Here is a 17,324-nt window from a genome sequence, read left to right as displayed (position 1 = left end):
TTAAATTGAACTCTGAAGAATAAATGGAAAATTCCTTTTGAGAGCGAAGAATATTTTCATTTTTTTCCTCGTGTAGAGTAAATCACTTTTGACTATGAAGTGGCAAGTCATTATGAGATATTTGTGAAATCAGATTTATTGCTAGCTCATGAAATAGATAGTATATTTGATTAATCAGCTTCACTACAGAGACTTTTAGTTTTTATTTTCTGGATGGTGGCAAAAAAAAAAAAAATGCCATACAAAGCTAGAATTGTTCTAGTTTTTATAAGTAAAATACATATTTTCATATGAATGGTGAATCCTAAATCACTCTTGTTGTAGAAATCAGCTGTATTATCTGTGTGTATATACATATATCTTGGATTAGCAATTATTTAATCAGCAATTAGAGCAAATGGATACAAACTACAATTAAATAAAGGTGATTGATTACTGGTGCTTTTAGTCTTCCCATAGCCTCTGCTATCTGTATTGCAACTGTCACATAACTAAAGTCATATATGTGTGTGTGTGTGCGCATATATATAGTCTATATTATATATTACTAATATATACATTTATTATATATGTATAATAACTGAGGTCAAAATGTCATTTTAAAAGATCCTCAAACTTGTTTTACTTTTCACTTCAAAATTACCATCATCTATATCTTCTTCAGACCTGAATTAAATAAAAACAAGAAAAAATTAACTGAGGTTTGTACATATATAACAAAATCATATTTAAACAGATGTTTGGGTCACTGTTAAAACTCAAAGAAGATAGAAACAAAAAAATGAGTTTTTGAATAAGATAAATAATACAGCCTATTTTCCACAGAAGTAATTAACACTGAAAATTTTGGAACTATAGGTTTTTTGGTTTGTGCTTCTGGTATCATTTCTTCTCCTCTCCCACTTGCTAGGAGAACATGCCACCCAAGCTCGTGATTTTCTTTTGAGAGCTTACACTTGGTAAGGAGAATTGTTCTGCTAACAAATGTTTGCCTTCCATATATGTATGGATAATAGCTTTTTGTTTTGTTTTTTAATCTACCTTCTCTCTTGCTCAATGTAATTTCAGGGATAGACTTAGAGCTTTCTGAATATGTATACATATTTTAAAAAGCACTCCACGCTTCACTATTATAGACCTCTCTATCCCTAAAGACAGTTCTACTATGGGCCACCCAACACCTGGAAACTCAGAAGCTGCCTTTGATGCTGTCTGTCTTTGATCTCTGAAGCTCTGCTATCTAACCAAATGATTTTATTCATACATATGCTTAATATGAGCAATATGGATGAAAGTGTATATACCAACCTGAAGATTATGTCTTTTAACATGCTGTTCTTCTTTTTCTTTCCAATAGACTTGATGTCACAACAATTTTAATATGCACTGAGAACATGTTATGGTCAGTCTGTACATCCGTACAGAAACTTTTGAATCCTCATGAATATATAGATAATAAAATTTTTAAAATTCACACTCATTGTAATAATCTGCTTACAACGTTAGTCATTTTGACTTCACCATTAACAGAATTATATAAGTAAGTATCAAATATATTTTCTATTTAGCTATTATGATATATAAAATTATGTGACTTAACAAAGTTATATTCAAACTAGTTATTGAATTGTGTGAAGTAGCAAGTAGGATTTTTTTGAAGTGCATTTTTAATATTGTGAATTGGGCCATCTTTATACAACTAACAGCAACCAAGAAGGTTTTCTTCCTTCTTAAAGTAACTTAGTCTTAAATGGTACATTCTATCTCTATTGGCCAATCTAATTCAGTTTATAAAGATTCTCTACAATCAGAATCGTCTTGAACTGTCCTATTTGAGTTGTTTAAATGATTACATCATTAGTTGGCTATCTCAGTCATTGCTTGATACTCTATGAAAAAGAAAATCATACCTGATTTTTTTTTTGTTTATTTCTAAAAATACATTTTGGCTTTTAATTTTTATAAGGCAATTTACTCTAATAAAGAATAAACTTTAAAAAATGGTTTTAAGAGTCTTAATGACCCCACACTACCAGTTAATCTGCCAAAAATTCCCAGTTTTAATGTTAGACTTTCATGTCTGATCTAGTAATGTCAGATTACTAATAAACAGAAATAAGCAATTACATTGAAATATGTAGAAATATCTTACCTAGCTAAATAAATCTTAAAATTTTGAACTACCTTGGATTTCTGGTTAATTTGTTTCAAATTTGTAATGTTATAGAATAGGTAGGAATAGACCTTGTAATAAAATATGAATATAATTATATTTCAAACTTCCTTCAAAATTGTCCCTTTATTTTGAAAGACTACATAATTGTACATTCTTAGTTTGAGAGGAAAAATTTGAGATAATATTTTTACTTTTTAGGATAAATTAGGTAAAGTATTCCTTTCTTTAACATTTTAAGAAGGGTGGTATAAAAATCTTGATTTTGAGTAAATTTTGAGACTTTTGTGCCAGAAATTCTAAGAATAATTAACAACTTTGATTTCAATTTCCCTGTAATTTTCACCCACTCTTTAACTTTTAACAAACCGTTGTTTACAGATTGTTTCTTCTGGCAACCCTAAGTAGGGAACTAATTTTAGAAATGGAGGATTCTTTCAGAAAGAGGAAGAAACAGTAAGATAAATTGCCATAAGGTTGGGATTATATACATATTGGTTCATAATCATGAAAAGCCCAAGGTCTGAGGCCCATAATAAATCCTAGTAAACTAAACTAATTTACCATAGATGAAAAAATTGCTATGCTCTCAGTTCAATGGGTCATTTCATCTAAGAGGAAGGCCCTGTGAAAATTAGGAACAAAGCTGACCAATTTCATGGATTGGTCATGGTGAGCAATATCGAATTTCATGGTTTGTCACAGATGAATAGAAAAATTTCAACCCCCAATGCATTTATAAAACAAATAAATTATTATTGATTGCATATTGTAATAATAATAACATACGTTCATTACTGTTAACCTATGGTGTTTTGATACAAATTTTTAACAACTATGCAAGTACTCAAATCTCTGTGATTTGTGCGTTTGATATTGCACTGTAACCTCATTCAACACATTTAAATTGCTAATTTCAACCAGGATCACTGAACATTTTACACCAAGCACTGCCTCTGGGTTTTTTGTAATATAAAGTATAGACAGTTGTATTGCTTTGAAGCATCAACAAAAGTCTAGATACACTTTCTTCTCTAACGTTTCTCAGTTCATAAAAAATTTCACAATTTTTATCCACTTGGATGATTTAAATTTTATGATTGTTTTCCTCAAATATTAATGTAATCTTTGAAATATATTTTGCTTTGTATTAACAAAGGGAAAGCCACAGGGCAATGCCAACTAGGTAGAACATTGTGTGCAAGAACCCTACTGATACATTTCTCTTCTTTTCAAAGCCAGGATTTAAAGTTCTCATATTATTAGTATTTTAGGAAAAAGCATATATTTATCTCACATTAAAAAATTATACCATGTGCTTTGAGGAACTGGTGGAAAAGTAACAGTCAGATGTTGATAGTATTGAATTTTTATGTGCTTAACCTGACATTTGTCTTTGTCACTCTATGTGATATGCCATTTTAGAAGGTGACTGCTTTTATTTCATGTAGCTCTGGCAGGTAAACTGAATATATTTTCCTTCCTGAGTTGAGTGTAGGACCACTAAACCCCAGGGTAGGAACACATGATTTTAAGTTATTTTCCAGAAGAATAAAACCTGTTTGCAAAATTGTGTGCTCTTTTTTAACTCTCCTTTGTAGATATCTGTTAGAATGTTGTAAAAGAAGCACTTTAGGTTTGTCCTCCAGGGAAACAGCCCTGCTGACACATAAAATATTCACCATGTATTTTCCAAAGTGTCGTTCTTTCAGAAAGGCAGTTAAACTACACTGTCAGCAGCGCACCCACATTCCCATGCACACACACACACGCATGCCTACACAGTGGTTTCGTGTGTGGCATTTTGCTTGCATAGCATATTAATTCTAGTTTTGTATGGTATGTTAAAATGTAATTCATAGAATTTCAGGTAAATGCAATTTAGTCAAAAATGAATCTTTGACTAGCATGGTCCATATACCCTGTTATCAAGCCACTGCTTGATTGTGTCCCTCTCGAGATTGCTTTTCACAGATGGCCCCAAGTTCACCCTCCTTCCCACTAATCAGGGTCTGATGGTACCTTATTCTTTTTTTTCACCATATATGTTTACTATGTACCTACTACAGACCAGAAACCCTGGTGGTGTAGAGGTTAAGAGCTACAGCTGTTAACCAAAAGGTTGGTAATTCGAATCCACCAGGTGCTCTTTGGAGACTCTATGGGGCACTTCTGCTATGTCCTGTAGAGTCGGTCTCTATGATTCAGAATCGACTGGGTGGCAACGAGTCTGGTTTTTGGTTTTTCCTACAGACCAGATATTGTGCCAGTGATATAATGATCCTCAGCATTTTCTTACCTTAAAGAGTTATTTTCATCATAGGACGTCATCCAGGAGCAGGGGAAGTATGGGAAACTATATTTGACAGCAAGTGTCTTACCTCTGTTTCTCTCACTTAATGACATTTAGGCAGTAACTTGTAGCAGTGACCTATAGCAGTGACCTATGACTCTGTCTGAAATGAAGTACATTGCATTTGGTTATCTTTACATATTCATAGTTACCTGTGATTTTAGGGCCATCTGAAGGCTCACATGTCTTTTGCCAAGCATTCCAACCCTGTCTCAATAGTTCAGTTTCAAACAAATTCTACTTTTTCTGAGGTTACGATTTTGATTGGTATTTTTATTTACTGAGCACTTCCAGTGGCTCAGGCACCACTGGACATGGATGATACAAGAAGTCTGACGTGGCCCCTCCATTGTCTTTGAAGATAGAATCTTGGCTGCCTCAATTCTGTTGTGGAGATTTATTCCATTAGCGTCTATATAAGACACAATTCTCCTGGGAGGGCAGCCAAAAGCAGGGTGGCACAAGAGAAGCATAAAACCCAGCTGTTGTTTTTTTAAACTTCTTATCAGTTGTTCTCACTTTTGATGTGCATCAAATTTATTTCTTCCTAGCAGCGGGCTACAGAAGCCCAAGAAGCCAATCACTTTTGTTAAGAAACAAAGGAAAGAGGGCAGCATAATTATGGATCAGAGAACCAAAAGAAAATAAAGCTGGGGTGGGGTGCTGAAGTGGGGTTGTGTGGTCACTTGGGGCAGTATGATGTTGTGAGAGGGATGGGGCACACGCTAATGGATGCCAGAGGATTGGCAGAGGCAAGAAATTATCCCAAACTCACTGTTTTCCTCTTAAGCAAAGCCACCTCTAAAGTCTGCTAATTTGGGAATGTGAAGAAAATGTATTCTGTTTCTACCTATAGACAATTATTTATTTTGAAAGGAGTGTTTAAATTTACTATATCCAAATTCCTTTATAACTTGTGGAAAATATCATTTCTGGCTCATATTATTGTAGCTTACTCTCCACTATGAATTATTTAGATCATCTCCTCTTTTAAGTGTATACCAAAACATCATTAGAGGTTATCTAATAGCTAGTTCATAATTCCATTCCCCCATTGAGGCTTGTGGGCCAATTTTTACCCTGTTATACTCTCCAGAATAATGAAACTAATTTGGGATCTTGCTGTGGAATTAAATGCTCATAAAGATCCCACCCCCTCTGAGACCATAAGCATCTGCCATAACATTGCTTATAGCCAAATAACCTTACTGTTACCAGTATGACGGAGAAAATACCAGAAGGATAAAACAGCTTAAACACTGGTAGAAATGTTCTGGCAAGAACTGTGTTGCCAGTGGTTTGTAGTCTAAGAAATTGTGGCACCAAATAACCATTCCATTATTATTGGACCCTCTTTATTTATTTATTTATTTATTCTTCTACTCTTGAGGACAAAATTAACTAGGTAACTGATTAGAAAAATAAATAAATAAATAAAATTAACTAGGTAACTGATTAGCGGTATTAGGAATTGCATGTCACTTTTGAGATAGTCATATACTTTCTTAAGAACTATATGGGATGGTTGTTATGATATGGATGATACCCTACACATGTTGAGCCCTTCTTGTATACTAGGCACTTTGATAAGTCCTGTATATGCAGTCTCACTTAATGCTCACGCTGACCTTGTGAGGTCACTCGTATTGTTATCCCCATCGTACAAATGAGAAAACCAACCCTAAATCAATTGATAGACATTGCTCTGGCTCTGGAGCTCCTGTATTTGTCCATATCCTGCTTCCAACTAATCCTCAGTGACCCTACCCTTGGGGAAGGGGACAGACAACAAAAAGTGAATGGGAGGTAGAGTTAAGTCTCATGAAAAACACACACACAAAGCAAAATAAGGGCCTAGAGAGAGATGGGGTAGTGAGAAAGGATGTGTTTTAATTAGGGTGGACAGGGAAGACATATTAGAGAAGGTTTTGAGGTAGAAGAATCTATGGGAGCTAGCTGAACATGACAGAGACGGGTATTGTAGGCAAAGCATTCATTGTTAAAGAAATGAGATGGCCTCCAGATAACTGGACAAATGGGGATTTATGCAAAGGGCTCCAAGAGGTAGGTGGAAAAGCAGCCATACCCTATGATACTATGTATCCTTCTCCACATCCTCCAGTCCCTCCTGCTCTCTCATCAAGTCCCGCATTTCTCCTACCCCATCCTTTCCCCCCAGTCTGTCACTTCCTGTGATATTGCCTTTCTTTTCAGACCCCTTGGTGCATCTGTTCTGTCACTTCCTACCAGTCTCCCTTTTCACAATTCCATTTTTTGTCCAATCTCAGGGTAACTCCCTCAACCATCCTCCTCCACTTTCGTCAAACCGCCTGACCTTGCCCCATCTTACTATTTGTTAGCAGATGGACTTGCCCCTGTTCTTTTCTGAGAAAATTCAGACCATTAGGCATGCACTGTAACTTCTCATCTCCAAGTCTAGTAATTATCTTGATCCCTACTCACCCCCGCATCCCTTGATTGGTCTCTGATCAGAGCGTGTCTTTTTTTTTCCCAATCAAAGTAAACCTTTTCACTTGAGCTCTCAGTCACCTCCTATGCCAGGACCTCAGTTTTTTTGATATTCTATCTTCTAGCTCCTTCTACTAACGCTCTCCTTTATCAAAAATAATCCCCCTTTAATATTATGTTTCCTTCCTTAAAACATAGTTTGCATTTGTTGTCTCCACTTCTTCACCTACCAGTCACTCAGTGCATTGCAATTCGGTTTCTGCCATCATCATCTAAACAAACAATATGCACAAAGTCATTAATACACACCTAATTGTTAACTCCAATGGGTTCTTTTTGTCCTCAGTTCACTCAACCTCTTTGCAACTTTTAACTGTTGGCATTTTCTCTTCCCTTAGGTTCTCTAACATCACTTTCTCTGGTTCTCTGCCTACTTCTCTGATTATGCCTTCTTGGCTTCCCCTGAGAGTTTCTTTTTCTCTGCTCAACATTTACATGTTGGTATGTTCTATAGTGCTTTCCTTATTTATGTTCTATAGTGCTTTCCTTGGCCATCTTTTCATATTACACTCTTTCTATGGGTGATTTCATCCATTCTCATGGCTTCACAATCATGCTGATGACTTCCGCATCAAAACCTTCAACCCGGATATGTCTCACAAATGCTAGTTCTATAAAAATTCCTGTTGAGTGGCTATTTCTGTATGTACTGCCCCTTACTATATCCAAAAGTGACAAACCCAGGAGTCATTCTAGGCTTCTCCCTTTTCCTTAACTCTATGACTCACTGTCTTCTCTGCCTTGGTTTAGACCCTCAGTATTTTCTGTCTGATCTACTGCAACAGCATCTTAATTATCTCCCTTCCTCCAGCCTTGATTTTCATCCAATTTACTCTCCTCACTATTGTTCAAGTGATTTTTCTAAAATATAAAACTGCCAGTGTCACCCCTATGCTATAAGCTGTTCAGCAATTCTCCACTGCTAGTGCAAAGTCCAGACTCCTTAGAAAAGCATATAAGGTATCCTAGCTTCTGCCTACCTCTCTAGCTCACACAGTGGAATCCTCGGGATGGAATAAGGCTGACTGCCTTAGTTAGCTAGCGGTGCTGTAACATAAATACTACAAGGGGTGGAGGCTGAATGTGCAAATCAGGGTCTTCATAATCAGTAGCCCCGGGGTTTCCTTGGTTCTTGTTGATCCTCACACAGGCATGTATCTTCCCCAGTATGTGCTTGTCTCTGTGTCTAATCTGCTCTTTTTATAATTCAGAAGTGATTAAGTTTAGGATACACCCTATATTTGTATGGTCTCATTAACATAACAAAGAAAACCCTATTTACAAACAGGATTATATCCATGGTATAACAGTTAGGATTCCAAGGCATTTTTTTTTTTGAGGGGGGATGGAGTGGGGGACACAATTCAACCCATAACGCTGACTTTAAAGCTTACTCATGGAATTTTGTTCTCATCTGAAATTTAGTGAGGGAAAAATTATTTTGAAGGAGAAGATGATATAGCAAAAGTCTAAAAAAGATCCAAGTTTATGTAATTAGAAAATGTTCTACTCAGCAAGACAACCACGGGAGAGAAGGGTCACATTTGGAAAATACGACATAAGAAGCAGGATGTGGATGAGTTTTCAAAATGGAAATTCTGTTCTACATATTTTTTAGCATCCAAAGACAATCATTGTAAAGAGAGAGAGTGACACTTCAAACAGTTCCATTTCTAAAATATTCCCAGCGGTCATTCTTAACTCTATGTAAGCAAATATAAACCCATTGCTGTTGAGTCGATTCCTACTCATAGCAACCCTATGGGACAGAGTAGAACTGCCCCTTAGAATTTCCAAGGAGTGCCTGGTGGATTGGAACTGCTGACCTTTTGTTTAGCAGCTGTAATACTTAATCACTACGCCACCGCGATTTCCAGGCAAATATAAACCAAACCAAAACCAAACTCATGTGGTCGAGTTGATTCCAACTCATAGTGACCCGATATCGGGTCACTATGAGGCAAATATAGTCCCCTGTTATTATCAAATTGTTACTGACCAAGCTATGTACTAAAGATTTTGTGTAAAAAAAAAAAAAAAACTTTTTGTACTACCTAAAGATTCGTAGTTGAATTTGGGCCAACCTAGAAAAATATTCTAATCTCTTCTCCAAAGATAGTTGTATGCCAGATATTCTGTCCAAATTGTTCTAATTTTGAAGTCATAGTCAACGTATTTTACAATTAAGTTCATCTTTACAAGCCCTCTGTAGGCCCTTAGGTGCATACAAAATTAATTATAATCCTTGTTAATTGTTTAGTATTTAGAAATAATTTTAAAGATTAAAAAGAGGTAACTTTATGCTAAAACTTTTTATATTAATGAAACAAACATGACAAAATATTGGCATTTACTGGGTGCAGGCTGAGGAGAAGGGCATATGTATGTTCCTTGTACTAATCTTTTTTTTTTTTGTACTAATCTTTATGCATTTTATCATTGACAAAGATCATAATACAAGATTTTTAAAAATTAAATGATAATGGTATTGGTATACCTTTCCCAAGAGCAAAGATTGTTCTATAGAAGCATACAGAAATTCTAATTTTCCACTCATGGTTACTCATGGGTGTACTGACTTTTCCACCTGTTCTGAGTCACCTGGTAACTCAAGACCAAATGGTCATCATAATTAACGTTTCTTGTTTATTCTGAAAGAATTGTTTGTATTTCCTTAGGACATTTCAGCATGGCATAGATGATTCTGCTTCAGATTCCTTGAAGTCTTTTTTAAACCAGCCATTATATTGGTTTTCTGGCATAGCACATTTCTGCCCTTCTTTTCTCAGGTGAGTACCTCTAACTGCCTTAATATCTACAACGCTATGACTCCTTTTAAAGTTGAATAGAAACTTTTGTCCATGGACATAAATGGATCTTTCAAAACAAAACTCATAGCTTTCACAGTGTTGTTGTAAGGCAGGTAAGTAAAGAGTATTTTTTTTCTTCCTTTTTTTAGCTCGAGCATCCAAAGCACAGGCCTCATAATCGTCCTACTAACTTGTGTTTTAGTGATACGATGATAAAATGTGAATTCCTGAAAGTTAGCCCAGTTTTAGCTAATTGCCCATTAACTCTTTAACCCTTCCTTCTTGGTTTATGACTGGGGATTTGACAGTTCTCCAGCTAACTTTTAAACATAGAGTGCAAAACTGGATAATTCATGTAGCTAACTAGAGCCTTAGGGAGAATTTGAGAGAGGAGTAACTTTTGAATATCATCCTTCACTTTTCTTATTTAATTAACAGCATTTAAAAATAAGAAAAATCACTTAAAGTATGAAATGTACTTCCAGAGTAATTCAATGACATTTTGTGGCATTATGTAGAATGTCAGTTTAATTCTTTGCTGAATATATCATTGGAAAGTACCTTTCCTTTAGTATCTGAGAATAAAAATATCACGTATAGCTGAAGGAGAAATTGTTAATTCCCATACATTTTTGATTCATCTTGGTAATATACTATCAGTGATTTCACCACCTGAGTTGACTGACTTTATCTGTCTTTGAGGAACAAGAGCCCTACCCATGAATAGAGGGTGAGTTATTCAACCACTTGTGAAAACCTCATACGCAAAAATCTCTACAGACACAAGAATCATATACTGCTTGCCCATATAGGTACTGGGGAATCCAAGAGTATTGAGACATAGACCCTACCTTTAAAGACCTCAGTGTATTGTTGTTACACACAAGACCACCTCAATACCATGTCATCTTGTTTATTAATATACTTTCTATTATATCATCAGCAATTACTACAAAATATCTCAATAATTGTATCACAGTGTGAATTAAGTAAACAACCTGTGTCATTTTGATGCATTCCTAAGCTTCAATATATATTTGTTCTTCATGTCATGATCACATTTACCTTTTCTGTTCTCATTACCTGCTTTTACTTTGTATCCTCAACATAGCTGAGTGCTTTATATGTATTATCTCTTTTAAACTTCACACCAGTTCTGTGAGCTAAGTAGTCATGTCCTTCTTTTATGGAGTGTAAAGCAATGCATTGGTAGCAACTATCCAAAGAGAACAAAGGTCAAGCTCTGAACCCAGGTTTGTCCAAGTCCAGAGCTCAACCTCTTTAACAACCACACCTTCACTTTCCAAAGGGAAAGCAGATCAGAGTGATGGTAACAAGTGTGCATAAAAAGTCCTTTTCCTGCACAAATAAAAATTGTTGGCTATTCATTATGTAAAATCTCTTTTTATCATTCAACTGTGCAGGGTCTTTGAGAAACTAATATATTTTTAGCTTGCTGGTTTCCCAAACTTGCTGAATAAAAGAACCCTTAGTTTTTAGGGGGTAAACAGTTATTGGAAGGTGGGACACAGTTGGGAAGTGCTAAATTATGCCGTGATACCACACATAGAGTGTAAAAAACATATGCATAGAAAAAAAAGTTTGAAATTATATATAATATGGGGGGCTATAGTGGTTATCTCTGGGTAGTAGGATTACAAGTGATTTTCATCTGTATTGTTTTCTATATTTTCTATAATAAATGCAATTTTACTTTATTAAGATAAAAACAAAATTTTGAAAAACAAGAAAAAAAAACCCATTTTCTTCTTTTGCTCTTTTGTTCACACGGCTTATCCTCTAACCTCTATACAGATAATTTCTAGCTTGGTGTATCTAACTCTGAGCACTTAGCTTTACCGTAATGTTACATGTCCAAGTGCCCATACTTTTGCTACTGGAAACCCAATATGATATATACTCAACCGATCCTTCCTTTCCCTCTTCCTTTGTCCTCTACCCATGGACTCTTTTCTATTAAGAGTGTCATCATTCCTAAACACTTCCAGGATCGAATCTTTTTTTTTTTTTAATTGTGATAATTATATATATTTCACAAACATTTTCCATTTCAATGTTTTTTACATGTACAATTCAGTGACATTATGTTCACCAAGTTGTTCAACTATTACCACTATTCCAGGATATAGTCTTGATTATGGTTGCTATGTTGAGCTGCTTCTTCACCAATTCCTAGTCTATTGTCATGTCCTATGTGGTGTAGTGGTTAAGTGCTACAGCTGCTAACCAAGAGGTCAGCAGTTCAAATCCACCAGGCGCTCCTTAGAAACTCTATGGGGCAGTTCTACTCTGTCCTATAGGGTTGCTATGAGTTGGAATTGACTCGACAGCAGTGGGTTTTTTTTTTACTGATTCTTCTTTCCAATCTATTTTAGATCAACACTTTCTCTTCAGCCAGTTGTAAGAACCTTAGTGCATTTTACTATTACTTAACATATTAAAAATACTGTTTCCATCATGTCATTCTCCTGCTCAGGATCCTATGGTATCTTGAATTCTAATTCCTCTGCTTTACCCATACTGTCTATCCTGGCTTCTTTCCTGGTGGTCACACAGTTTTCTCTGCTCCAGCCAAGTTAGTGTCCTCACTTCTGTTTAAGACACAGTTATTCCATGCTTTCACTTATTGTTTATTCTCAGCTCCAGGACTTTACGTAGCTCCCTCTCCTGGAATGCCCCTTCTTTGTTCTCTTCTTTGCCTTTTGAAATTCTCCTCACAAGCTACAATGTGAGACCCAGCACAATGAATGCATACTTCCTAACAATTGTTCCCTAATAGGCCCATACAATCTGCTTAGAAAGATATGATTCACCTGATTTATGATCCAACATGTTCAAAACCCAACCTATTGCTGTTCAGTCAATTCCAACTCATAACAACCCAATAGGACAAAGTAGCACTGCCCCATAGGTTTTCCAAGGAGTGGCTGGTTAATTTGAACTGCCGACCCTTTGGTTGGTAGTCATAGATCTTAACCACTGTGCTACCAGGGCCCCCAACATGCTCAAAGCAGTGGTATGATCTTAAGGACTCAGGTCAGGAACTAAAAGTAATTTCAAAATAACTTATTTGCATTTCTCAAACATTGGAATGGAGATTTAAAACACTGTAATATGACCTTGAAAATCTCTACCTTCCCATTCATTTTCCTCACACATGTAAGTTCCTTCTGTGTATCTTTCACCCCAATTTATCCTCCAAAACTCCATCCTGCATCCTAGCAACTAAATGAACTGATTAGGGAAATACATGTGTCGAATGATGCCGAACTAAAAATATTAGGCTTGCCTTTCTGGAAAGGGGGAGGCTAACTGGAGAGGTAACAAATACTTTAAATTAAGAAGGATCTCAGTAATTTATTTATTTGTTTAATTCGTTTATACCTGTACATTGTTTCAGGAAGGATTTAAATCAGCTTTTGGCACTATTAAATATATTAAGATAATTAACTAAAAGTGATGAAAAAGAAGAGAAAGAACAAGGAAGAAGGCATGAAATGAAGATCTAAAATAAGATTAAAGAATGCTTGAACAGCTGTATAGACCATAAATTTGTCTGTAGACTTACTTGAGAAAACTATGAAGTATATAAATGGGTAAAAACACAATTTTTCATGTTCTTCTAGAACCTCTGCAGTAGAGTTTAGAAGAGTTTGCTTTAGGAAAAGTAAATATATTTTCAAAGCAATAAGTAAAATGTACTATGTATAGGCTAACGATGTGAGTTGATCTTAAAAAGGCAATTGCTTTCATACTAGAAATGAAGGAATGTGGAGAATATATCATCTCGAGGTTAATACTATGACACTATTCTACTCTTTGATATAAATGTTTAAGAAAGCATACTATATAGGCCAATTATTTTATGTTGCATTGTAATGATCTTTATTATTTTCCAAACTTTCATCTTCTTGGGTTCTTTAAATCTTTTCAAATATTTTCAGGTCTTCTTTAGCTAAGCAGATCTTAACTGCACACTGAACCCAAGTGGCATAATCAGTGTGAGTAAACAGTCCATTCATTTTACAGTGCTCATTTACTTTTATTATGACAAGATGTTTTGATTTGTGGCCAGCCCATTCTGAGCTACAGATCTTTCTTTCTATTATGCTTTCTTTCTATTACGCTTTCACTCTATTCCTGCTTTGGATTTATATAGTTTATTCTTCTCCCTAAATGTATTAAACTACCTTTGGCTTAATTACATTATATGCTACATGGGTCTTTCTTTTTATCCAGTTTACCAAGGTGCATTCCTCTTCCTTCCCTCACCATTAACACCTAGCACAATGCCTTACATAGGGAAAGTTTTTAAAAATGCATCATTGAAGGAATGAATGAATGGTAAGTTTTGTCTGAGTTGTAAAGCTCTGGCATGGGAGCACAGTCTTATTGAGGAGGTGACTTCTAGTATTGTTAGGAAAGAACATCTGGGGAGGAGAACAAAAAGGGTTTTGGTCTCTCAACTGCTGCTGACAAGCTGCTCCACAGGGCTGAGGAAAAGAACTTAGAGAGCTTTGACTCTGATGAAGTGCCAAACTTTGACATGGAGCCAACAGCCAGGGAAGTAATGAGAGCCTTTTAACACTAAAGCTCTTAAGTGGCTGTTGGATGGACAAGCAGCTGGATTTTCAAGAGATTTCAGAGAGAAAGTCGCATGTCTGTGGAAGTGAAGTAGATACTTAATATACCTAAATATCTTAAGGTTTCTGTATTTCCACTTCTATTGTCGTTTAAAGGTATTAAATAAATAGTTAGTACTGAAATAGAGTAATAAAAAACTATAGGTTTTAACATTAGACAGACATGGTTTGTATACTTGTATAGTTTTGTAATTTGGGAAATTTAATTAACCTCTATGAACTTCAGTTTCCCCATGTATGAAACAGTTTATATTTGGATGAGGAAGGTGAGACATAAATATAATACAATCTTATTGACCTACTTGAAAACAACATGCAATACCATTGCCTACTTGGTCCATCCTGAAACACCTTCTTCCCTTAATATCTGAGGGAAGATATTAACTTTTCAGAAAGCATATATTGAAGGAATGAATGTCATTCATGACATGATAGAGTCATGAGGATTAAATGAGCTGAAGTGCCTACATGGCATCTATCACATGAGTGCTTACTAAACAGTCATTCTTGACTGCTGGGTTAGTTAGAACTATATGTTTCAGAAAGTAGCAGATTTTATCAATTACCTAAATGTGTTTGTATTTGTTTCCTAGGGCTGCCAGACTACCACAAGTAGAGTGGCTCAAAACAACAGAAAGTTATTCTCTTACAGTTCTGGAGGCTAGAAATCTGAATTCAGGGTGTTGGCACAGCCATATCTCTCCGAAGAGTCTAGATGTAGATCCTAATTTATTCCACCTTCTGATAGTCCCAGGTGTTCCCTGGCTTGTCGTAACATAGCTCCAACCTCTGCCTTCATCTTCACGTAGCTGTCTTCCTTCTGTGTCTTTCATCACATGATATTCTCCTCACTGTGTGTCTCTTCTCCTCTTTTTTATAAGGACACCAGTCATATTGGATTAGGGCCCACCCTACTCTAGTATGACCTCATGCTAACTTAACTAATTACATCTGCAAATAGGCTATTTCCAAATAAGGTCACATTTACAGGTTATCAGAGTTTAAGGCTTCAGTATATTTTCTTAGAGGATACAATTCAGCCCATAAGAGTGTTAAGAAGACTTACTACAAGTGTGATAAAGTGGAAAGAATATTGAACTGTTTTCTCATGAGTCCTTGCTCTTATCAGAAGTATGGTGCCAGGGAAGACCATTCTTGAGTGGAGCATTCTATAAGCTTTCTGTAACAGAGTATTCTCTGGTAGACAGGAAGCAATAATAGTCTAAGGCTCCGGAGTGATTATTTTTGTTCATCAAAAGGTATGGCTGAGTGATGCAGCGGTTCCCAGTGTCTCACTGACTTGGGTGCTAGAATAGCACATCAGAGAAAGCTCAAAACCAATGGCTAAAATATAATATTATTTTTAAAATAAAATTATATATTAAAAAAAATGAGATATGCTAACTTGTTTAACATTAAAGTGTGGAGCTAGGACCATGAGTTTTAGGTACTAATGCTATTGGGTAGTTTGGGGGAAATAGAATTATCCCAAGTGAAAAAGATTAATTTGCTAAAATCAAGAGCTGAGTGCTGGTCCTCATAGGTTAAAAGTCTACCTTCTAAGTTGTACACCAGGTAGTATAGACACAACCAACCCTGAAAAGATGAGACTGTTTAATCTTAGTTTCTATCAACTTTACTGGGCAAGTTATTAAAAATCAAGGGAAATCCTATATATCAATGTGCCTGTGAACTGTGTCTGATTTCTATTTATTGAATCATCTTTAAATATAAAGACTGTGGTGACCTGGCTGTACCTATTATTGAGAGTAAGATATATGCAAACATTTAAAATGCTGTAACTACATATAATTTTACATACTTTTGGTTAAGTGGTAAGGAAAATATTTTGGGTTTTTTTTCTCCTCAACTTTCTTTCTTAGGTACTAAAGTTGTTTTCGTGGAGAAAGATCACAAAATTTTGTTAAATATGTGTCTTTACTTCTTACTGTAGAAATATCTTGAAGGATCAGTTTTGGAAAGCCAACTGCGGTAGAGAATATGAGGACTTCTGCTCTGCTTTCTTTTCCTACTTTAGGACTTTTATCTTCAGTATCTCTTTAGTTATGACTTTACCTTTGTTCTCTGAATCATGTAACTTATGGTCTCTGGTGTAAATTTGGCCCAGTAATCCATGCCAGGAATCATCTGGTTGAAATCAGCCCCCAGATACCTTGAATAACGTGGCTCCAATTTGGGAATCAGCCTTGAGACCACAAACTTGATTTTGGGTAAAAAAACATGGTATCCTCAATCAGGAGGTTGAATAGAGCCAAACATCCTCAATGCTGGAAGATATACCTTACCCCCCAAATGTCAATAAGGATAAATGGGAAAAAAACATGGAGTAGTGAAACGAACATAGGTTTTGAAGTCAGAGACACCAGGGTTCGAAGTAAAGAAGCCACATTTATTAGCTAAACGACCTTGAACTATTTCCTTAACTTTCCTAAAATAAAAAAAAATAATAATAAGGATTAAGTAAAATATATATGTTGTTTTCATGCATATCTTAGTTTGGACTTCCCCAGGAAGCAGACCCCGAGAAAAGGATTCAAGTGAAAGCAGTTTATTTTCCAAGTGGAGGAAACACTGGTAGGTGAGTGAGGAAGTGAGACAAGGCAAGGAAGATAAGCAAATAAGGGCCATGTTATCAAGCCAGCTATCATAGGGTTGACTGGAACTTAAACTCTCCAGGAATATTCTGGGAACCTATGTAAAATACATATCTCAGAGTCATCCCACCCAACAGAAGGAATGTGAAAATTACAGCCTAAAAAAACCTATGAGGCAGT

The 17,324-nt window shown here is 35.7% G+C and overlaps 1 protein-coding gene across 5 annotated transcripts in view; it reads left to right on the top strand.

Moving 5' to 3' along the window:
- The window catches only part of KIAA0825 (KIAA0825 ortholog), a 445,920-nt gene that overhangs the window by 131,938 nt on the left and 296,658 nt on the right, over positions 1-17,324 (top strand). For all 5 annotated transcript variants that reach the window (XM_049867904.1, XM_049867915.1, XM_049867914.1 and 2 more), the window contains exons 12-13: positions 1,358-1,540; positions 9,734-9,844. In XM_049867904.1, the coding sequence (XP_049723861.1) occupies positions 1,358-1,540; positions 9,734-9,844 (294 nt within the window). The remainder of the gene's footprint in view (positions 1-1,357; positions 1,541-9,733; positions 9,845-17,324) is intronic.

Source organism: Elephas maximus, chromosome 2, assembly GCF_024166365.1.
Source record: "Elephas maximus indicus isolate mEleMax1 chromosome 2, mEleMax1 primary haplotype, whole genome shotgun sequence".
Classification (NCBI taxonomy): domain Eukaryota; kingdom Metazoa; phylum Chordata; class Mammalia; order Proboscidea; family Elephantidae; genus Elephas; species Elephas maximus.
This window is presented reverse-complemented; position numbering and strand designations above follow the sequence as displayed.